The sequence below is a fragment of the Typopeltis vanoorti genome, chromosome 13, assembly GCF_054136105.1.
Source record: "Typopeltis vanoorti isolate ZY-2024b chromosome 13, IOZ_Tvanoo_1.0, whole genome shotgun sequence".
Classification (NCBI taxonomy): domain Eukaryota; kingdom Metazoa; phylum Arthropoda; class Arachnida; order Uropygi; family Thelyphonidae; genus Typopeltis; species Typopeltis vanoorti.
In genome coordinates this window covers 9,531,420-9,556,288 of record NC_143561.1, presented here as the reverse complement: position 1 = coordinate 9,556,288, position 24,869 = coordinate 9,531,420, and the positions used below count along the sequence as shown (strand labels likewise).

Genomic DNA, 24,869 nt, shown 5'->3' with positions numbered 1-24,869 from the left:
TTACCAGCTTCATGTTGCTCTTTTTCTGCGATTCTCTTCAATGATTTTTTGATTGTGCATGTAGGGGCCATGTTGCACAAAACATCACGAATTATTTAACGATAAATACACAAATAACTCATTTCTCAAACACAAAATCAACAGAGGAACTGTTGAAGGCACATGCCGGCTGCCGAGAGAGGTTGCTGCTGAAAGCGCTGTTGCTACTGTGCATGCTTTACCTTAAGCTTGTTAGCGTCTTGTTCGAAAGTATAGCCAAAAATGTTATTTATTCCCTTATGGGATCATGGACGTATCTTCAAGAGGATGTAAGTCAAAGGATGACTGTACCGGAAAATTTAAAACCATGTTTTGTGGAAAAGATCTGAGTGCATGTAGGTGTGATGAATTTTCAAGTATATGCAAAGTATATATCCAGTACATGCAAAATTTTTCTCTGATTATACAATCAGAGAAAAATTCTGGGCTTGAATCGCATCTAAGACAAAAGGAACCTATATAACAGGTTTTCATCAATTGGAGATGGAACCTTACAGGATGGTAGCAGGAAAAGTCTGCTTTTTAATTCCCAAGCAACCAATTCGACCAGAAAACATATACAATTAATAGACATAACATACAGGCCTAAGTGCTTTGGTTTCAACCAATTTGTCCAAACTGAACCACAATTTTTGATCAGTAACCACTAGGCAATACTCATATTCATAGACAACTTCAAAACGTTTTTTTCCCCCAGTTTTGCTCAGTTTAATTGGAAACATGTCACTTTCAAACACAATAAAATGAAGTTTTTTTGATTTTTTTTAAAAGCAATATTGTTGCTCAGTTATGTTAAGACAATTGAGGCCATGAAGTGAATATATTATATTATGTCTGTCAACTGCATGTGTTTTCTAACTAACTTATCTCTAGGAGAGGAAAATCAAGGAAGTGAAATCCCTTCCAACCACATATGAGACATGATAGTATATTTATATAAGGAATATTTATATCCCATTTAAAATACATTCATATACAGGGTGTTCGGGATAAATTTGACATATTTATAATTAATTATATTTTTCCGTAAGTTACATGTATTAACACACACTTCTCTTCATTTAAAAGTTTGGACCCTTCTTCATTCATATACAAGATGTCAGAAAGGATGGATAGCTGGAACCCACCTGAATCATGGAAGAGAATAACTTGTATCATGATGATTCGTGCCCGCCATCAAAATAAGGATATTACGACTGCTGCCCAATGCTCCCTGAATACAGTAAAAACAATCAGGAATGAACTAGAGACTTGCAATGGTGACTACGAGGATGTAGCAAGAAGAAAGATCCCTAGCAGACGATCTGATTGCGTTCGTACAGCAGAATTCCTCGCAAATCTGCAGGAACAGGTGTTGAAGAACCCTGGCATTGGAATTCGGGCTTTGTTCGTGGAGTTGCTAACTGTAGTCAAGCCCTGGATAACAAGGGTAGCCAATGGTAGGCCGTATGTATGGCAGCAGGATTCGGCCCCTTGCCACACCTCTGGGAAAAGTCAAAAATGGTTGTCTGAAAATTTCTACGACTTCACCAGTCCAAATGTTTGGCCTCCAAACTCCCCAGACCTTAACCCCATGGATTATTTTGTATGGGGCGCAGTTGAAAAAGACACCAATCGCACTTCCAGTAATACAAAAGCCCAGTTAATGGATAAAATTAAAACAGTTTTTGCGGCCCTTCCCAGGGAGACTGTAGCATCAGCTTGTTCGAGGTTCCGAAGCAGAATTGAAGCTGTGATCGATGCTAATGGTGGTTATTTTGAGTAAATCTTGATGATAGTATTGTAATTAACTCTGCCTGTAATGTTTTTTTGTCAATTCATTAAATTTAATAGATACAAAGAAGATTTTCTTTTTCCTTACGAAACTGTCAAATTTATCCCGAACACCCTGTACATAAATTCTTAGCATTCTAAAACTTTCTTCTTTCAACTACATTACCAAAACAAACTGTTAGATGAATCAAAAAATGAATCTAAAAGATGCCACTAATAGTGACAGGACTGCTGGAATAAGTGGACAGGCAGAAAGAGATCAGTTTGAAAGAGATTAGTCCCAAGCTCTGTAAGTACAGGTAACCTTCGTATAACACAGATGTTAGGTTTCATAGAAATAGGTTTCATCACATAATGCATAAATGTTGTAGGCAAAATAAAATAAAGTGCATATTTTAATCATCATCACTGTCTTTGAAAATAACATTTCATAGATGTTTTTTTATTTACAAAAAAAAAAAAAAATGGCTGGATGTTATCAAGAAGTTATAGCAAGACAAGTTATCAAGTCAGTAATAAGATCTTGCTTACCACTATGCTGAAATTTTTTTATTAAGTTCATAATATGGAGCTAAACAAATATCCAACTGGCTCATCAATTTTCCTAAGCACTCCACTGAAGAATCATCATCCGTAAAATAACTTCCTAACTTTCGTGCCAAGTCCAATCCTTCTGCTAATTTCTTTAAACTGAATTCTTTAACGGATTCATCACAATCAGAATCTTCGGCAGAACTTCTTCTCCATTTGGTTCAACCTCATCTATTAATTCTACCAGTTCTTCCTCATTTAAATGTGTTTCTCCATCACTTAATTCACTAATTTTGATTTCGGCCATATCGCAAAAGCCCTCTAAGTAGATAATTACTATAAAAATTAATTTTTACATAAAAAAAGCATTACATATTATATTATATGTTACATATTATATGTAACAACTCACTAGAAAATAAAGTGCTCAGCTTGAGATTAACACACTTATGAGTTTTAATGCGCTTTCCTGGCAGAAACAAAGACAATTTTCAACAAGAAATGCTTTATATGGTAAACAATTGACATACATGTGCTAAAGGATATTTCCCATAATATAAATTTGCTGCTTGTAACTGCATGGGTAATACGGGCAGACGCAAATTTAATGAAAATAAAATTTGATTTTTAAGCCACACAGTAAAAAATATATGAAAAGATAAAGAGTTACTACAATTTGTAGACCGCGTTATATTGAAACTATGTTGTATAAGTACCACGTCATATGAGGGTTACCTGTATAACATTTTTTGATCAGAACCTACATAATTCCCTCATTACACAACTTGAAGCTCAGTATACCCTATTCAGTGAGATGCAACTGCACTAAGAGAAACTAACAACAGATGAAACAGTTAACCAATGCTCTAATAATAATTAATTCAAGTTTTCTTACTGAGAAATTCTTCATGTAAAGTTCCAACCATGTAAAGAGGTTCACTGTGATACAGTCTCAGAAATTCTGACAGCAGCATTTCTTGATGTAAAGATTTTCTATTTTCCTTTTTTGTAGTTTCAACACTGACCACCAGATGACCATAATGTAGCCTACAGATTTTAAAAAGTTAGCTGTTTAGATTGTAATCTGAAACACACAAAATATATACAGATATACTCTTATTCTATATTATGAAATATGTTTGGAATATTATTAATTTTTTCTAATGGCAAACATCTACAATTACAATAACTTGCTTCTTGAATAAGGTGAAGGAGATAAGGAGTGATGATAGACAAGGACATGGATAGAACATGTAAACCGAATGGCCAACACCCAGTGGCGTATTTAGGTATTTGCCACCCCTAGGTCTGCAGAAAGTGCCATCCCTCATGACCTGCCTATGGGCAGGTCATGATCCCAACCTCCAGTGACTGAAGTTGCTATAGAATCCCACTTGCTTCACATCACGTAACTTTCTTCTCGTTGGTGTCATTTTCAATTTCGGACAAAGTGGAAATTATTTCCGTCCATCCCTCATGAAGACTCCGACAGGCACTGTCATAAGCTGACCACCAAGTAGGCGAAGGACATTTGATTACTTTTGCAAAAGTTTCCAGGTGCTTTCTTAGAACACTCCACCGATGTGTTGAAGATGTGAAAAATACATACAGTTTCTGAAGGACATCAAAAAATGCAGAAGAGTATGGACAGGAATCGGCAGCGCAAGTACCAATTTGAGACAGAGAATATCCAGTGCACGGTATGAATTCTGCCAATGGATTTATTTCAAGAATTCCTACATCAATTCCAAGCTCGTTTAGTGAAGTCAATACTGCCTCTTGTAACTCTTCAGATTTGTGACTTACATTAGGAATGAAGGATAGCTGATCAACATGAGACAAATCTAGTGTTGAGTCAACACTTATGGAATAGTACTACGCTATTTTAAGTTCTTCCACAATAAATTTGATTACTTTCTCACCTGTTATTTTAATAAATTCCTCATGCGTGGCAAAGGAAAGATAGGAAACGGAACTTTTTCCTTTTTTTTTCTGATTTTGGCAATGTGCTCAGCAAGAAAGGGATAAAATTCACTAATCCCTAGTGCCTTTGTGTCAAGTTCCATAGCACAATTGGAAGAACGACAGTACATTGTGCCCTTCGACTGGAATAGGCCTAACTTCGATTCTTTAAGTGGACTTTTTCAATCGAAGGTGAGTTAGCCAATCTCATACGGAGGTAGTAGGGTTTTTTCCTCCAGGAAACTCGGGTTTTTCATCCTGCATACAGACAAATCGGCCATTCAGAACACACACAATTTACAGACAAAAAATACTAGTTGTGGTGGTGGGCAGTAGATGCCGTTGATGGAGATGACTGGTAGTAGAGGTTCGGTGTACTGGTGGAGACAGTTGTATAGCGGGTGTCCTCCCACGATGAGTCTTTGGACTCCTTGGAGGTGTCATGAATAATAATAAGTTACCGACAACAATACAGTAGCTTTCCATGCACGTGTCTCGGTCTGTATAGTTATGCAGAATCTGATTACATGCCAATATGCTTGCAGACTAAACTTACAATGAGGAAAAGAAAATATTTCTCAACTTGTGAGTGTGGCATATAAGGAATATGTTATAACTAAAAAATGAGACCCTGGAAATTTCCACCACCCTCAAAATTTGCCGCTCTAGGCCCGGGCCTATACGGCCTATAGCTAAATACCTAAATAAGCCACTGCCAACACCCGATAACCTAAACAAATAATAAAATATAAACCAACTGGAAAGAGAAGGTCTGGTAAACCTCAAAAAAGGATATTAGATGGATAATGAGACTGGAATAGACCAATGTGGTCTATATCCATAATTAGATGATGATGATAGACAAGGACCTTAAATCTAGTTGCCATATTGAGAAATTGATGACAATAGAACAGATTATAGCTGTATACCTGTTCTACAATAGAAGTATGCAGCTCTGATCAAGCTGCACATGGACTGCTGAGCTCAGATTTAGTCATCTGGTTCTGAGGAGATGAAGAAATTTTGGAAAGAATCCAAAGAAGAGTGACTAAAGCAGTGTCAGGTCTCTGTAAGATTGGGTATGAAAACATATTTATGAAATATCATCTGCAAAGCCTGACAAAAAAGGAGGGTCAATCTAATCAAGGCACACAAGTTGGTAAGGGGTTTGTGCAAAAGATTAATGTAGATGATATAGATGAGTATTTTCCACATACACAGGAGGGAGAGATGAGCCACATAAGGTCATCCCTGAAAGTTGTATAACTGGGTATTAGTATGGGAGTGAGAAGCAAATTTTTTGCTTAGAGTGGTAGATGAGTAGAATGCATTGCCTGGGTAAACAAAAATAATGCATGTGTGATGAATGTGGACCTCCTATGATGATCCTTTCCTTCAGTGTTACACGGTGATCAGCATTCATTTCAGTAAAATTATGGAGACTATAACCATGTTAGATATAATTACTTTAATTTTCCGATGTTTCAACTTTCATATTAAAGTCATTATCTCAAGTATATATATTTACCCTATATATATATAAAATGATAAGCCTTTTTATGTCAGTTTGTATATCGCATTTTTTGAAACGTTTTGAAACTCAGGGCCTACCCTGAGTGTCAAGTCTTCAAAATTCAAGGAGAACTGGCCTATCAGTCCGGAATTTGGGGTGGGGGGAACCTTTTGAGTCTTTTAAATTCAAGTCATCGAAATTCAAGGAGAATCGGCCTACCAGTCCGAAACTCGGGGGGGGATAGCCCCCTAGTACACACACACACACACACACACACACACACACACACACACACACACACACACACACACACAAAGACAAGCTATGTGACATTTCAAACAGACAACGATTTTTATTTTACCTGATATACCTTTAATGTATGGAATGGTTACAGTTTTACTGCAATCTAGTTCATTTTTATAGGTATTATTTTTGGAAATATTCCATGTTACTCCTCTAAGTAAATATTTTTTATGGCTATTTAGCCTATTTTTGTTTAGGAGTTTCCTTTTTTATAGTCATTGGCTTTTTATGCAATTTTTAGAACATTACTGATGTTTTAAAGACAGATATATGAAGAATATATAGGTAAAATAATTTGGACATACCTCTGTAGGATGTTGCTGGTATGTCTAAGTTATTCTTCTTATATATATTTTTCATATACCTATCTTTAAAACTGATGTTTTAAAGATAGGTATATGAAGAGTAAAAGGTATATGAAGGTATATTAAGAGTAAAAAGCCAATGACATTATAAAAATGGGGCACTCCTAAACAAAAATAAGCTAAATAGCCATAAAAATAATAGTTTATTTTTGTTTTTAAGTGGAGTCTTGTGAAGAATTTTGTTGATAATATTTTGGCTGTAGCCATTTTTCAGGAAGGTGTTGCCATAATGTTTAAGTGCTTGTTCACTGAAGCAAATCTTCCAAGCCCTATTTTTTAGATGTGTTAATGACACCTAGTTTTTTTTTTTGTGTTGGGTGGTGATAAGAGTTTATGTGCATATATTGGTCAGTATGTGCAGGCTTACGATAAAGAGTGAAGGAAAGACTGCCGGAAGAAAGACACGTGACAAGTGTATCTAGAAAGGGAAGCAAGTTCTGACTTTCAGTTTCAACTGCGAATTGTATGCATTTCCAATGTATGTTTAGGTGGCTGAGGAAAGAGTCTAACGTCTGGTGGCCATGACGAAAATATCATCAACATATATAAGCCAGACTTTGGATTTTAAAGTAAAGGAAGAGTATGTTACTCAAAAACTTCCAATATAAAGCTAGCAATTGGGGGGATAGTGGTGAGCCCATGACTGTGCCTTCATTTTGGAGGTAAAAAGTATTTTGCGACACAAAATTATTATTATTATTATTATTATTCAGGCCTCCATGGAGTCAGAAGACTCATCGTGGGAGGTCCTTTCTAGGAAACACAAGTCTATCAAGACTCATTGAGGCAGGTCCCTCCTAGGAAACACAAAGTCTATCATACCACTCCTTAAATACATTGACCGTTCTTGCTCTCACCACTCCATCAGGCAATGCCTTCCATGGTTCAACCACCCTCCATGCAAAGAAACCACTCCTCACCCTCTTTCTCACAGTTTCCTTTCATAACTTCAAGGGATGGCCCCTTGAAATGACTCCTTCCCACTGTTCAACCAAGCAAAAGAACACCCCAGTGTCAACCCTGTAACCACCTCTCAACAGTTTAAAAGCCTCAATCATATCAACCTCCTCCTTCTATCCACCAAACTCTGCAGTTCACACTGCCTCAGCCGATCCTCATAACTAACATTGTACAGTCCCGACACCATCTTTGTTATCTGCCTCTGTACCCTTTCCACAGTTAATTTATCCCCTTCAAATCCTGGAGACCAGATCTGAGAACAATAATCTAAGTGTGGTCTGATCAGAGTCTTAAACAACGGAATGATAACCATTTTATCTCTGCAGGTCAGTGTGTTAAATTCTGAATGAAACTAAATTTGGATTAATTAACGTTTCCTACAGAATTAACAATGGGTTTACAATTTGAATAACATATTGATATATTAGGCTTACTAAATTCTTGTAATTTACCAAAGTATTACTAAATTTAGGATATTTTTTTCACTACTTTATGTTATAAGATAAAATATTGTAAATTGCTTAAATTCTTAAACCTTGCTGCTTTTGTGTAAGTACTTACAAATTGCTGGGAGAAAAGATAATCCGATTAAGTAAAAGCGGCCGGAATCGGTGCATGTGCACCCTTTAGGTAAGCACGCAGTTCCCCCCACACACACAAACTCGGAAGAGTACGCTAAGATTTCCGTGTGTGGCACTAAGTACTGGGTGACGTAGGGTGACATGGAAAAAGGGGAGGAGGAAAACGATGACGTAGAAGTAATCGGTAGTGCGTGATTTAAAAAGGTGTTGCAGCGCCTAAAACGCTCTCTTGGACTCATGCTCTGGTGTGTTGGAACCTCCTCGTGGCTACTTCTCATCCCCTGCTTGTCGACATGGACTCGAGACAAAGATTGAGGACCTATGCCGTGAAATTCCTGAAAGTTTACCGGTAGCGATCAGCCCGGTGGAAGGAAATCTCCGATGTTTCCGGAGATATCATTACGATGTTGTGCCAGTTGACCAGTGAACAACATATACCTACTTTCGGCGGCAGAGATAACTACAGCTCAGACCCGTGAAGAATGCCTCAGAAAAAGCAGAATGAACCAGGAATTGAAAATGATTGTCCAGTCGTGCTATGTGAGGTGGCCAAACAGTTCCCCAGCAGTTGGTAATGTACAGTCTATGTTTTTATAAGCAATTGTGTATAAGAAGAAAGTTTGTAATTATAGAAAGGACTCTAGAGATAACATTCTTTTTATAGTAGAGTGATTATGAAATTTTAGTGAAAGAAAGAGCACGTGAAGCTAAATTAGAAATTCAATTAGCAAATGTCCTTTAGTATTGAAGAGTACAGAAGAGTATGTTTGATCTATCAAGTAGAAGTTGTAAACTATATATGAAGTTTTTTGTTTTGCATGTTATGATAAGATAGAGAGGTTAAATAATTAATGTTCATGCCTCAGAAATTGTAGACTGCTTTATTAGTGTATATTCATAAAGTGTAAGATGCTTCAATTGTAATTAAATGTTTTGCTTTTTAAGTTTAAGTGGTGCTTTGCCTGATTTTCTCCTCTATTGCATTTTCTCATAAAATTCAGACCACCACAGCAGAAGACAAGTTAAATAGGGAGGCTACGACTGCATAAATAAGTTATAGTGAAATAAGATAGTATGCTAAACTGTGTTCCGGTTCCTTGGTTCTGCACTCTTTGTTAATCTAGGATTCAGGGTGGTGCAGGATAATAGAAATTTTCCCTGAATCCGAAAAAGGAATCAGATCCAGTATTGAAACAAAGGTATTGGTGTTGACCATTAGCAATTCCTTTGTCTTATATCCACCAGCATAGTTCTTAAGAGTGAATAACAGCCCAGAGAGAATATTTAATATAAAAAGGGTAATTAAAGTGTTAGGGATAAATTCATTAAGTACAAGCGCATCTAGACAAAATTTTAGAGAACAAAGAAGAAGAATGAGTAAGACTTTACAATGGCACAGTGAAAATTTTACAATGGTGCAGCTGGTAGGATTTGATTTATAGACCTAAGTACATAAAATTAAATAAATCAAAGTGAGCAAGTTATAGAGTAAATCAGGCAAGCCTAATATTAAGAAATTTTGGAACTTAGATATTGTGAAAATTGTAACTAATATATCAATATGGCACTATCATCAAGTACTAGTATGGACGATACCGAATTCTTCAGAATGGTGAATTCACAACAGGTATTCCCTGTTGTGAAATTCTCTGGAGAGGAAACTGACGATGTTTTAGCTTTTTTTTTCCTATATCGAGAAACTAAGAAAATTGGCAAATTGGTCTGACTTTCAGTTGCTAATTTTACTTAGGAGTAAGTTAGTAGGAAAAACGAAGAACTTCCTATATTCCTCCCCGATTCTGAAAGAAACTCTCAACTATACAAAATTTAAAGAAATGTTAATTTTGCAATTCTCAAAATTAAGAAGCATTGGACCCAATCTATGGAAACTGCAAGGAAGCACTCAAAAGGATATGGAAAGCGTAACAGACTATTATAATCGTCTGCTAACCCTAGCCAACAGTCTCAGTATTTCTAGCGAGGATAGATCTCACCTAGACTGGGCAGTTTTCCTCCAGTTCAAGCAGGGATTAAAATCGAAATTGCGAGAAACAGCATATAAGAAAAGGCTGACAAACTTAGAGGATTGCTACAAGGCTGTGAAAGAGAAAGAACAGATGCTTGGCGACATTTGTCCTGCATCCAAATTAGGCCATATTAATGTAATTAAGGAAACTAGTAATTCTGAGAATAATAATAATTATTATTATTATTCAGGCCTCCAAGGAGTCAAAAGACTCATCGAGGGAGGTCCTTCCTAAGACAAAGTCTGTCAAGACTCATCGAGGGGAGGTCCCCTCCTGAGAAACACAAAGTCTATCATACCACTCTTTAAACTCACTGACCGTTCTCGCTCCCACCACTCCATCAGGCAATGCATTCCACGGCTCAACCACCCTCCACATAAAGAAACCACTCCTTACCCTCTTGCTCACAGTTTCCTTTCATAACTTCCAGGGATGGCCTCTTGTCATAATAAGTCAGAAAAAGAGCATAAAAGGGGAAAAGGAGCATCTGGAAATCAAGGAAATAATGATGGACGGAAATCCATTAATTTTAATCTAGGGTACAATTGCAATGAGAGCCATATAACAGAGAAGAGTCAGATTAATAGGGAAGAAGTGAATTCCATGATAAAACGTGAGGTGGAAAGATTACAACAGCCTGTGATGATCGACTCGATGCTAAATTACAACAGCTGGCGACCATCTTGGTCAGATTCTCATAGCATCATATCTTTCAAGAAAAGATCAATGAAACGATAAGACAAGAAGTTGAACGACAGAACCATGTTAAACCGAATTAATGACATGATGATAAAGTTAGAATCAATGACTGAACAAAGATCCAATGTCTATAAATCTCATTCATAGGATAGTTATGCTCAAAGAGATTATAGGGAACCCCCTAAATGCTTCAGATGTGATAGGATTGGGCATCTTGCCCGGTTATTCTAGTAGAAGGCCCTCCTGGAAAAACAACAAAGAGTCAAATTTCGGGCATGTGCCCTGTGATAATAACAGGAGAAATAAAAGCTGTAAAAAGTTGAGAGAGACAAAGATGATAAGTAAGGGTAAGATACAAGGATCGCATTTTGACGTGTTGTTTGATACTGGTTCCCAGGCCTCTGTCATTTCAGGAAATTATTTTCAAGAAATAAAACCCCATGTATGGCAAGGCATTTCTAATCTGAAGAAACCGATCAGAATATCGGGGATATCGATGTCCAATGTTTATGCAAAAAAGAAAGTTAGAATAAAAATATACCTACTTGAGTTTAATATGTGTGTTTGGCAAGAATTGCTAGTCCTCCCTAGGACATCCTGAACACAGGTTCAGGTAATTTTAGGGACTAACTTTCTAGAGAAGTACAAGTTTTCTTGTAATTTCTCTTGAAATGAAATATTTCTCATGGGAAGGAAACGGTTTAGTAGAGAGAATAATAAAGTTAAAATTAGGGATAGAAATGAGAAATCATATGAAGAAAGAATGCAGAATAAAAGTAATGTCATGCAGACAGATGAAGGACGTGAAGTTGTTGAAAATAATCAGATTGAATCTCAAAATGGTTAATTTCTCAGAAGTAAAATGTCAACCTGAAACGTATCAAATTTCGAGCATTAAAATAGCAAGAGACCAAGTTAATACAAAAGAAAATTTGGAGGACGATTGTAGGGTAAATTATATTGAAATATAATTTCAATATCAGATCCAGTATTGAAACAAAGGTATTGGTGTTGACCATTAGCAATTCCTTTGTCTTATATCCACCAGCATAGTTCTTAAGAGTGAATAACAGCCCAGAGAGAATATTTAATATAAAAAGGGTAATTAAAGTGACGCTTAATGAGGAAAATGAGCAAAGAAGTAGAGATAAGTGGAGGAAACGCTCACCTGTGCAATTTCAAAACATCACTACTAGAAAGGCACAGAATACATCAACAGAAATTGCAGCACTTGCTGCAATTTCTGTTGATGTATTAATACAAATCTGGTTTAATACAAATTAAACCAGAGAATACATGAGAATGACCAAAAAAAAAATCTCTTACAAAATTTTTTTGATGAGAGAGAGAGAGAGCCTTTGTTAAATTCTGAACGAAACTAAAATTGAATTAATTAACGTTTCCTACAGAATTAACATGGGTTTGCAATTTGAATCACATATTGATATATTGGGCTTACTAAATTCTTGTAATTTACCAAAGTATTACTAAATTGAGGATATTTTTTTTTCACTACTTTATGTTATAAGATAAAATATTGTAAATTGCTTAAATTCTTAAACCTTGCTGCTTTTGTGTCAGTACTTACAAATTGCTGGGAGAAAAGATAATCCGATTAAGTAAAAGTGGCCGGAATCAGTGCACGTGTACATGCTACAAGTACATGTGCACCCTTTAGGTAAGCACGCACTTAACCACCACTGACACAAACTCGGAAGAGTACGCTAAGATTTCCGTGTGTCTACTGGGTGACGTAGGGTGACATAGAAAAAGGGAAGGAGTAAAACAATGACATAGAAGTAATCGGTAGCGCGCGATTTAAAAAGTCGTTGCAGTGCCTAAAATGCTCTCTCTTGCTCTTATGCTCTGGTGTGTTGGAACCTTCTTGTGGTGCCTTCTTATCCCCCACTTGTCAACGCGGACTCGAGACAAAGATTGAGGAACTATGCCGTGAAATTCCTGAAAGTTTACCAGTCAGCGATCAGCCCGGTGGAAGGAAATCTCCGATGTTTCTGGTAGATATCATTACAATGTTGTAGCAGTTGACCAGTGAACAACGTATACTTACTTTAGGCAGCGGAGATAACTACAGCTCGGACCCATGAAGAATGTCTCAGAAAAAGCAGAGTGAACCAGGAATCGAAAATGATTGTCCAGTCGTGCTATGTGAAGTGGCCAAACTGTTCCCCAGCAGTTGGAAATGTATAGTCTATGTTTTTATAAGCAATTGTGTATAAGTACAAAGTTTGTAATTATAGGAAGGACTCTAGAGATAATATTCTTTTTATAGTAGAGTGATTATGAAATTTTAGTGAAAGAATTATTTTAAGAGCACGTGGAGTTAAATTAGAAATTCAATTAGCAAACGTCCTTTAGTACTGAAGAGTATGTTTGCTCTATCAAGTAGAAGTTGAAATTATATATGAAGTTCTTTGTTTTGATTGCTATGATAAAGATAAAGAGTGTGAATATTTAATGCTCATTCCTTAGAAATTGTAGATTACTTCATTAGTGTATATTCATAAAGTGCAAGATGCTTTGCCTGATTTTCTCCTCTATTGCACTTTCTCATAAAATTCGGACCACAGCGGGAGATAAATTAAGTAGTGAGGCTACGACTGCATAAACAAGTTACAGTGAAATAAGATAGTATGCTATATTGTGTTCTGGTTCCTTGGTTCTGCACTCTTTGTAAATCTAGGATTCAGGGTGGTGCAGGATAATAGAAATTTTACCTGAATCCGAAAAAGGAATCAGATCCAGTATTGAACAGAGGAATTGGTATGGACATTAGTAATCCCTTTGTCATTAAACCGCTAGCATCGTTCTTATAGGTAAAGATCAGCCCAGAGAGAATATTTAAATTAAAAGGGTAATAAAGGTGTTAGAGATAAATTCATTAAGTACAAGCATATCTAGACGGCATTTTAGAGAACAAAGAAGGAGAATAAGTAAGTCTTTACAAAGCACAACAGAAAATTTTACAATACAATGGCAGAAGCAAGATTTTACAAGTGTCCTTCTCATTATTGCAGCAATCCACCTTCACTACCTTTGCAATATGTCCCCTAAATTTCAAGTTTCTATCAATCATCAAACCCAGATCTCTTGTCTCTCCTACTTCCTGCAGTTTAACTCCTCCCATAGAGTATGCAGCGTCCCATCGATGTGTCCCAAACTTCAAGACCATACATTTTGCTGCATTAAACTGACACCCCCATTCATTTGCCTATCTATCTAGCTTATTCAAATCCTCTTGCCGGGCTACCGCATCTGCACTGTTACTAATAACCCTTCCCCGCTTCGCATCATCTGTACGCATCATCGATGTGTCCCAAACTTCAAGACCATACATTTTGCTGCATTAAACTGACACCCCCATTCATTTGCCTATCTATCTAGCTTATTCAAATCCTCTTGCCGGGCTACCGCATCTGCACTGTTACTAATAACCCTTCCCAGCTTCGCATCATCCACAAACAACCGAGTATCTCCTTGCAATCCAAGGACAATGTCATTGATATAAAGGTTAAACAATATTGGTCCCAATACTGAGCCCTGTGGAACCCCACTTGTAACCTTCTGCCTCTTTGATACTGCTCCACCATACACAACTCTCTGATACCTATCGGACAGTCAATCCTGAATCTAGTTGACCAATCTGACATCCAGACCAATGTGCTGCAACTTGAATATCAGTTTATCATGTGGCACCCTGTCAAACGCCTTTGCTAAGTCTAGGAAAATGGCAGTATATGCCTTTCCCTCATCTAATGCTCTTGTAACTTTATCATAGAAGGATAGTTATTGCTAAAACAAGAGCGCCCCTTCACAAATCCATGTTGACTCTCATTGATAACATTACCCTCATCTGCCCAATGCTGTATATGGTCCCTCACTACTTTCTCCAAGATCTTACTGATGACACACAAACTGGCCTATAATTAGACACTTCCAGCCTGCTACTGCCCTTATGCAATTCCCACAGTCAGACTTTCATTGAAAAGCCAGGTCAAGGGCACTGTCAGTTCCTTAGCACATTCTCTCACATGTGGTGAAATATCATCCAGTCCCACAGCTTTACTAACATCCAGAGTACTCAGTATGTGGAACACACTCTCCTCCTGCACCTCTAAACCTCGAACCTGTTCTATCCCTCTAGTATTCAAATTGACTCCTCCAGGATGAAAGACTCCAATAAAGTGTTCATTGAACAATTTCACTATGTCCTCTGCATCAGTCACTTTATTCCCATTTTTATCCCTGAATGTCATTCTTCCACAGTCACATCTCCTCCTACTGGCCACATAGCTAAAACATTACCTAGGGTTGTCTTTGGATCTTAGGGCCAATCTGCTCTCATATTCCAGTTTTGCTTTCCTTACCATACTAGTCACTCTTCTGGCCTGTGTCTTATATTCTTCATGCATCTTCTCTTCACCTATCTACTTATATCTCTTCCATAGCCTCTTTTTCGCTTGTAGCTCCTGATTAATATTGTTTGTTATCCGCTTTACTCCAAATTGTGTCCTCTTTTTCACTTGTGGAATACTGACCATTGCTGCTAACAAATATTCCTTCACAATTTCCCAAGCACTAATGATATCCCTGCTTTCCAATTCCTCCCTCCATGAAACTTCCCAAGTTGACGTCTAAGACTATTATAATCACCTACTTTATAATTCCACATACGTTCCTGTTTCTTTGATATTCCTGCATGTCTATTTATTTTCCAAGTCAAAACCATATGGTCAATCTCTCCAACTGGTGGGAGAGATGTCATCTCAGTTATTATCAACTCTTCTGATGCTATAACCAAATCCAAAACTCTTGAACCTCTTGTTCCCTCTGTTACATGTTGCCTAAGACATCTGTCCCTCAAGAATTCTAGAAATTCCATTCCCTTATTGCTACATGCATCTTCCTTTCCCAATCTATACTGCTGTAGTTAAAATCTCCAATAACAATCGTTCTTCTTGCACTTGCTACACTCAACTGTCTCAACATCTCCTAGTCCCCACCCTCTGTGCTCCTTGGTCTGTAGCAACACCCCACTAAATACGCTGTCTTGCCCACCTCCACCTCACACCATATGTATGCTCTCAAAATCATTAGTGTCACAGCCTTCCAAAGCCTCCACTCTTAGAGGAGATGGGTCATCACTTATCATAAGCAGTACTCCAACATCACACTTTCCCTTCCTATCCTGCCGAAAAATGCTGTACCCAGCAACTTCTATTTCTGTTATTATATCCTCTTCTGTCAACCACGTCTCTGTAATCCCAATAATCTTTGGTCAGGCTGATGCTATCAGTGCCACCAATTTCCGAATACTCCTGGCATTGGCATAAAGCATAAATAGTCTATTGTTTCTATACCCAGCATTATCCCCTCTAGACTCCACTGTGCTCAGCATTACTTGATGTCGTCCCTCTTCTCCCAAGTACCCATTCCCACAAGAGGCCACCCTTGCTTGGGACACACTGACTCGTTCAGATCAGCAATCTCTCCAGATGCCTACATCCTTCCTCATTCAAATGCAGACGGTCTCTCGCATACAATTCCTCTCTGCACTCGAACGCACTCCAAGCATCCACATATTCGAATCCTCTCTTCTGACACATTCTCGGTATTATGCCATTCAATATCACCGCTCTTCTGCTCAGCTCGACATTATCATACCTAGGCAACACGCACACTATCTTTCCTCTCTAGGGCAGCGAGAGATATGAGATTCTTGCTTGAGGCTGTACGAAAGAAAGAATCTCATATCTCTCGCTGCCCTATTTACACCACCACTCAAGTCATTTGTTCCCACCATCACAATCATCTAATCCACCCTTTCACCTCTCTTAATTGCCATAGCCACACTTTCTATTGTTCCTCCTGGCAAACACCCCTCATGCATTTTATCTTGAACACCACGGATCACTGAGTCCCCATACATTAAACCTCTTACCACCATATTCCTCGATTTCTCACATGCACCCCTCACTTTTTCTCTCTGTTTCTCTTTGTGCTCTCCTACTTACCTGCCTTCCTGACATCACTCTATCTCTAGTCCCTGTGCTCCCTTGCATTCCTCTCATTCCTTCTCTCCTGCTGTTTCCATTCTTTCCTCTTCATCATTCCTATACCTGACACTCATTCCCTCTCTTCCACTTATCCTATTCTCACCTCTTCTATCATTCATACAACTCTCTCTCATTCCCTCTCTTATACTGTTCCTATTCTCTCCTCTTCTTTCATTCCCATAACTCTCTCTCACTCCTCCTCTGATTCGCTTTGCATTCGTCTCTTCCATTCGCTTAATTTCATCTTTCACACTTCTCATCTCATTCCCCAGACATTCCACCTGCTCTTTCAGCTCATCTATCTCTCTCTGTAAGTCAGCCATTCATCCTCCCAATTGAGACTATCTCCTAAAACTTCAAAATCATTCAACCTTTCCATACTCCCCACTCTTATTATTTTATTCATACTTCTCTTGCCTTCTATCATACCCGTCATCTCTCTCTGTACGAGGTCAGTTATGGTCATTCCAAATCACCAAGGTCCTCCCCATTGCCTGCATTTTGTGCATATACGTTTTTCCCCTTCTTTCTCCTGCCACATAAACAATTGCCGGGACGCATACATTCCGCGAGTCCCGTATGGTACAAAATCCTGTATGATATCATGCAAAATGGAGTCCTTAAATGGGGGGGGGGGGGGAATTGGCGATATGCCATTTGTAATTTTAACTGCCTCTGCCGCCATTATTCAAAATAGTGTCGCTAATTAGTGTCAAAAAAATAAACGCTAAATAAGTATCAGGGAGTATAACTATAATAAAAGTACAAACAATTTCAAACAGAACATTTATGTACACTAGATATAAATAAATAAAATGAAATAACTAAATAATGAAAATTTATCCTTCATCTTGTCTTCCACTGTTATGCATTCGATTCCGACCCCGTCTTCTCGGTAACCAAAATATGCAATATCGCAACAACTAACTTCAAAAAACAACCACGGACGGACACTCCTATTCCAGAAAACAGCTTAGCACTACAAAAACGTAGAAAAACAGACTATTCACCAATTAATAAGCACTTTCTTCAGCACAGCTCAAATTCCCCACCACGTGCTACGGCGACTCTCCAAATAGCCAGACCGTAGTACACAGGCAAAGAGTGCTGTGATACAGGGTGGGAATTTGTACTGTAAAAGTAGAACTGTATTGTTTATTTTCAATCTCAATTATTAATTTCAAGAATTTAATTAAATCATTTAATTAAAGAACTTATTCATCTCATCCAAGGATCCACTTCCTCCACTGGCCCATCCCACAATATGACGTATTTATTGCACCTGTAATTTGCCCTATATAGGTGAAAAAGGATGCACAACTCTTATTCAAAAAAAAGGAACATAAATGGCACATCAAATTTAATAACTATGGTAAATCTGGCCTTTCTAATCATCCCTGAATACTCTATATAAAATAGACTCTAAAGGCACCTGTTGTTTACATCACACCAAAACATGGTATGAGCATAAATTTAAGGAGGCCTATGAAATTCTTATCAACCACCCTAATCTTAACAATAATGATGGACTAAAAATCCCAAGAATATGGATGGCATATTCTACACAATCTTTTGGTCTAAGAGTTAATTATAATTAGGACTGTAAGCAATCCAGTATCATAACTTTAATAACACTCTTCTTAAATTATTAGGCCACCACTTTTGCTGTATTAAAACTATATGAATTTGTTCTCTGATGATGTTATAAACAGAAAATTCTGTTTATAACATCTGATGATGTTATAAACAGAATTTTTCTTACTAGAGGTCAAGCCTGTAGAATAACGGCTGATCAAATCATTGTCATTTTGGCTTACTGTTTGAAATGTAATATAGCTTGTCAGCAAAGGTTGGTCGATTAGTAGAGCCTCTGCTAATAATGGCTCGCAAAAAGTTAAGCTAGTTTGAGCATGGTTAGTAGGTGGAAGGAGTAACAATCATTCGATGCTGTTGGCACACTCTCCCTCGATGAGTCTTTGGACTCCCTGGAGGTGTCACATAATAATAATATATTCAAGATAATAACCTTAATATGACAAGCCTCCTTTGATAAGGCTGTTGATACATTTCAGTCAATATATTCACCACTTCATCTCCAGCTGCTCTCAATAATTCCACTGACACACTATCAGCTCCAGGAGCTTTTATTTTTGGCAGCTGTTCCACTGCTGACATCACTTCACTTTTAATTATCATGGATTCCTCAACAAATTCTCCTTTAATATTATGATTTTTCTTATGCAAATCCTCTACATACTCTTTCCGTCTTTTTTTCACTGCTTCTTCCATCAGACATTTTCCTGAATTACTTTTACAACTCTTAGTCGAGGGATAAACTTTCCTGTAAAATCATTTATTTTTCTAAACAGTTCTTGTGTTCTACACATAATACTGCTTTCTTCAATTTCCTAGCATCTTTTGTTTAGATGTTTTTTTTTCCTTATCTTTCCTAGTCTGTCTTTGGAAATCTGCACTTAATTGTGTAACCCTTTCTTTGTTTCTCTGAAGTTTCATTTTTCCTATTTGAATAGCTTCTTCTGACTTCTCATTCATCATAAGAAGTCATTATTCATCACAGTGCTCATCAAATTGCAGGTTTGATTATAAGAATCATTCATTTATGTCAAAAACCAGAGTATAATAGATAATTAAGCAATCCAGATAACAATTACTGTGATTAAGAAACATACAAATCTAATATAGCAATTGCATTCATGATATTAAGGTGTCATGTAACTATGGCTACTTAATAAATAAACAGAAAGCAGGAAGATCAGTACAAGATTACAGTCATAATTGTAATTAATATTCTGATGGGGGAGGGGAAAGAAAGAATAATTACAATCACTGACATCCAATGTTAACTTGGATGTCAGCAAGTATTGCTAGTGATGCAAGGGGAGGTAGCAGTGTATTTGAACTTTTTAAATTAAATTCTGTAGTTTTTTTGTAATAGTGCTTTTGTGTAATAGTCACTATAGATATAGCAGTTGTACGGTAGTACTGTTTAATTTTAATTAATTTTAATAAAAAAGTACTGTTTGATTTTAATTTTGTCAGTTTTGGTTGTACTAGTTAGCACTATAAAAATGACTGCAGTAAAGAAGTGCACACCAGAAATGCAGAAAGTTTTAACTAGGAGATTGAGTTCTTCCCTTGATTATTTGTAGTGGATACGCTGTGAAAATTGAAAGGAATGCAAGTCAAAAAATGTGAAAGATTTATGGACTGCTATATTAACAAGAAGAAAAGCATTATAGAGCATGAAAAAAAAGTGCAATGACAGGCTAGAATATTCCAAAAATGAGAACAGTGTCACCAGAAGTAATCAGAAAATGGATGGAAGTGCTGGTGACAATAACAATGGAAGCGAAGTAGAAAAGCTTGCCAAGAATTCATGAAAATAAAGAGTGAAGTTAAACACAGGAAGAAACTGAATATCTAAAGAATTGCTTCTTTAGAAATGCAATTAACTGATGCACCATCATTTTATTTGTGGTTTAAGCCAATAAGAATACAATACCACAAATAAAATGATGGTACAACAGATAATCACTTCTTTAGACATTCAGTTTCTTCATTAACTGATGTAAATAAGGTTAATAGGAAGCAAGTGTTCAAGGATGATAGGATGGCTTTATATGGAGATTCAATCATTAGAGGTGTTATAAATAATAAGGTACATAAAAAATGTTTTCCAGGTAGTACAATGAAATGAATATCTGATGTTTTGCATAACAAGCATCAGAATTACTGATAGGCACAAACAACTTGGATGGTGAGATAAGAAATGTGCAAAGGATTTGAAGAGATTGTTGCAGGAGATGAATGTTACTGGGAAAGTAGTTAGAATCTTGCCTAAATACAATAGTGAATTGAGAACGCACCAAGAGTTAAGTGAATAAATAGAGCAGGCGTGAGATGTTATGGAGGATGTACAAGACAGTTTGTAGTAAATTGTTGGAAAAATATAAAGAATATAAACTGTAGTCCAGATAGGTGACAAGCATGGTAAAAAAAGAAAAAGCAGAATATTAGAGATTGGCCAGTCAGGTCAAAGATAACTCAAGAGAATTTTTCTGATCTGTGGCAAGCAAGAGAAAAAATAAATATGAAAGGGCTGGTAGTCAAGTGACCATAGCAAAGGATACAGTGGAGTTATTTAATGATATCCACTTTGACAGTAGATATCATACTAATGTAAATTCTGCTGTACAACATGCAGAAGGGAAGCAAATACAGGTAACCCTCGTATAACGCGGTACTTATACAATGCAGTTTCGATATAACACGGTCTACAAATTGTAGTAACCTTTATTGAACACAGTTTCGATATAAGAGTCTACAAACTGTAGTAAGCTTTATCTTTTCATATATTTTTCAACGCACGACTTAAAAATTAAATTTCAAGTTCGTTAAATTTGCGTCTGCCCGTATCGTGCATGTAGTTATAAGTAGCGAATTTATCATCATCATGCATATCAAGGATTTAGGCCTAGCATGGGCCTGTTCCAGCCTTAGAAGTCATCGTTGAATCGTTTAAGAGGACGTCTTGGTTTGATTTTTCCTAATGGCTTGTACTTTAAGGCTTGTTTTGGTAATCTTTCTGTTTTCATTCTTTGAACGTGTTCCATCCATTTATGTTTATATTTTTTAATTTTTTCTATTACCGGTTCTTGGTTTAATTCTTTCATAATTTCTTCATTTCTTTTGTGATCAAATAGGGTATACTTTCCAGTTTTTCTCATAAACTTCATTTCTGCTGTTGTTAATCTTTCTTTGTCTTTTTATTTCATTGTCCAGATTTCACTTCCATACATTAAGACTGGTAGGGCTAACGTATTGTATACTTTTAGTCTGGTTTGTTTTTGAACTAGGTTTGGTTTAAATATAGAGTTAATTACACCTGTTATTTTTAAATATTTTGCAAGTTTTACGTTTATATCTTTTTCATTTTCATATGCGATCATATATCCTAGGTAGTTAAATGAAATTCACCTGTTCTAAGATCTTGTTATCTATTACTATTTTAGTTATTGCTGGATCTTGTCCTTTAAAAGACAGTTTTTGATTTTTCTGTTGATATTATCATAACATAATCTTTGGATATCTCATTTAGATCTAAAATAGCTTTCTGTAAGTTATCTTCAGAATTTGTAATTATTATTAATTATTATTTGGTCGTTGGCAAAGAGGAGAGTGTTTAAGTTTACTGTAGGAGAAAGTTTAATTCCTGGATGTAAATTTTTATTCCATTCTATTGGTGATGACAAGAGGCAATCTAAGACTCTTCAAAGGACAAGACAACAACAACAACGAGGCAATCCCTGGAAGTTACGAAAGGAAACTATGAGCAAGAGGGTGAGGAGTGGTTTCTTTGCATGGAGGATGGTTGAACCGTGGCATGCATTACCTGATGAAGTGGTGAGAGCGAGAACAGTCAATGAGTTTAAGAAGTGGTATGATAGACTTTGTGTCTCTTAGGGGGAACTTCCCCTCAATGAGTCTTGACAGACTATGTTCTTAGGAAGGACCTCCCTCGACGAGTCTTTTGACTCCATGGAGGCCTGAATAATAATAATTATTATTATTATTATTTCATTTAAGTAGATATTAAAAAGAGTTGCTGAGAGGGGACATCCCTGTCGGACCCCTTGGTTTATCTCTCTCATATATGATAGCTCGTGATTTAATCTTATTTGTATTTGATTATATTCATATATACTTGTGATAGCTTTTAGGATATTATTTGGTATTTGTCTTTCTTTTAATATGTTAAATAATATGTTTCTTTTAGCTTTGTCATATGCTTTTTCAAAGTGAATAAATAAAGTAGCAAATTAGGGGAAATACCTTTTAGCATGCATGTATGTCAATTGTTTACCGTATAAAGTATTTATTGTTGAAAATTGTCTTCATTTGTTGCCAGAAAAGTGCATTAAAAATCATAAGTGTGTTAATCTCAAGCTGAGCACTTTATTTTTTGGTGACTTACATACAATATGCAATGCTTTTTTTATGTAAAAAAAGTATTTTTATAGTAATGGCCACTTAGAGCGCTTTTGCGTTATAAGTGTTTGTTAATAGGGATAAACCCACCCACTGTAAACTGCCAAGGTAACAATTGAACAAGACTAAAGATACATTCGGTTTCGATCAGCACATGAGACTCGACCATCGTGAACTTCTTCATAAGTGCTCCAAATCTTTTCAATAGTAAATTAATTGATAGGGAAATAGATTTAAACGAGGAGAAACTGGTACAGTTAATAGATGATGTCGAAATAGATTTAAACGAGGAGAAACTGGTACAGTTAATAGATGATGTCGAACTAAATGGTGGGGAAAGTTCTGCCAAAGATTCTGATTGTGATGAATCCGTTAAAGAATTCAGTTTAAAAAAATTAGCAGAAGGATTGGACTTGGCAAGAAAGTTATTTTATGGATAACAATCTCTCAATGGAGTGCTCCGGATAATTCATGAGACAATTGGATATTTGTTTAGCTCTATTATGAACTTAATAAAAAAATTGCAGCATAGTGGTAAGCAAGGTCTTATTACTGACTTCTTGATAACTAAACCAGCCGAAGTATGCAATGAGAATTATACAAATGATGCCCAAGAGATTTCAAGTGATGACGACGTCTGGCCACTCGTAAACAAAGAACATCTATGAAATGTTCATTTTGAAGACAGTGATAACGATTAAAATATGCACTTTATTTTATTTTGCCTAAAACATTTATGTATTACGTGCAATAAAGTTTAGGTACAATTTATAATTTTTTATAAGTTTATACTATCCATTTGTTGCATAATTTATGTTTTCTTAACTTACATGAATTACCTGAATTAAATAAAAATATTTTTTGTTGGATATATCATTGTTTATAGCGCCTCCGTAGCGCAATTAAAAGAACGACGGTACGTTGCACCCTTCAATTGGAAAAGGCCTAAGTTCGAGTCTCGTCATGATGGGAGGAATCTTTATATGGACTTTTTTCAATCGAAGGTGAGTTAGCCGATCTCATACAGAGGTAGCAGGGTTTTTTCTCCCAGAAACTCGGGTTTTTCATCCCGCATACAGACAAATCGGCCCTTCAGAACACACGCAATTTACAGTAAAAAAAAAATACTAGCTGTGGTGGTGAGGGGCAGTAGATGGCGCTGATGTAGATGAGGTTCGGTGTAGAGGTGGCGAGTTGTACAATAGGTGTCCTCCCACGATGAGTCTTCGGACTCCTTGGAGGTGTCACGAAAATAATAATAAAAAAATAATAATAATAATATAATCTTAAAAAAAAAACGATTTCGGAACCTAATCTACTTTTTCTATATGATCTGAGTCTTGCATAATGCGATTTATACAACACTGTGGAACCTAACATTCGCGTTATATGAGGGTTACCTGTATTACAAGAATTAGAGAGGAATCAGGTGAATCAAGTGTTGCTTGGGTTAGATGTTAAGAAGGCTGTGAGAATGGATGACATACACATTTTTTAAAAATGTGTATGTCATTGTGCAATGTGCAAAAGATTTAGCAATGCCCTTGACCTGGTTATTTAATGAGTCTTGAGGTGGGGAAGGTTCCAAAGGAGTGGAAAGAAGACAAAATAATGCTACCACCAGAGGCATAGCTAGGGAGGGGGCAAAGGGAGCGGTCCACCCTGAGCTGCACTTTGAATATTTTTGAACTTTTGCAGTTAATTCTAAAATATAGTCTCTAGAACTCATTTCCAAATATTGCAATACTACTGCGAATTTTCCTCACAATTGATGTAAGTATTGCAAGTTGTGAGAGGAGTTTTTCTAAATAAAATTGATTAAGAATTACCTACATTACTATGAAATAGACTTCGCCAATGTCATCAACGATTTTGCTAACAGAAAAGCAAGAAAAATAACATTGTAGAATGTTGAAATGAAAGTTTTACTTCAAAAATAAGCAGTGTTTTAATTTATTTCCCTATACGTCATTTTAACTTTTTGTAGTATTTTTGCTGCGTATTGAGAGGAGCGGAAAAGCTCTAGCTACACC

General features: G+C 36.6%; 1 protein-coding gene across 1 annotated transcript in view; it reads right to left on the bottom strand.

Annotated features, from left to right (window-relative positions):
• LOC150099929 (bifunctional peptidase and arginyl-hydroxylase JMJD5-like) overlaps nt 1-24,869 on the bottom strand; it is a 173,714-nt gene that overhangs the window by 62,024 nt on the left and 86,821 nt on the right. The window contains exon 2 of the mRNA XM_090403303.1: nt 3,239-3,390. Within this exon, the coding sequence (XP_090259429.1) occupies nt 3,239-3,390 (152 nt within the window). The remainder of the gene's footprint in view (nt 1-3,238; nt 3,391-24,869) is intronic.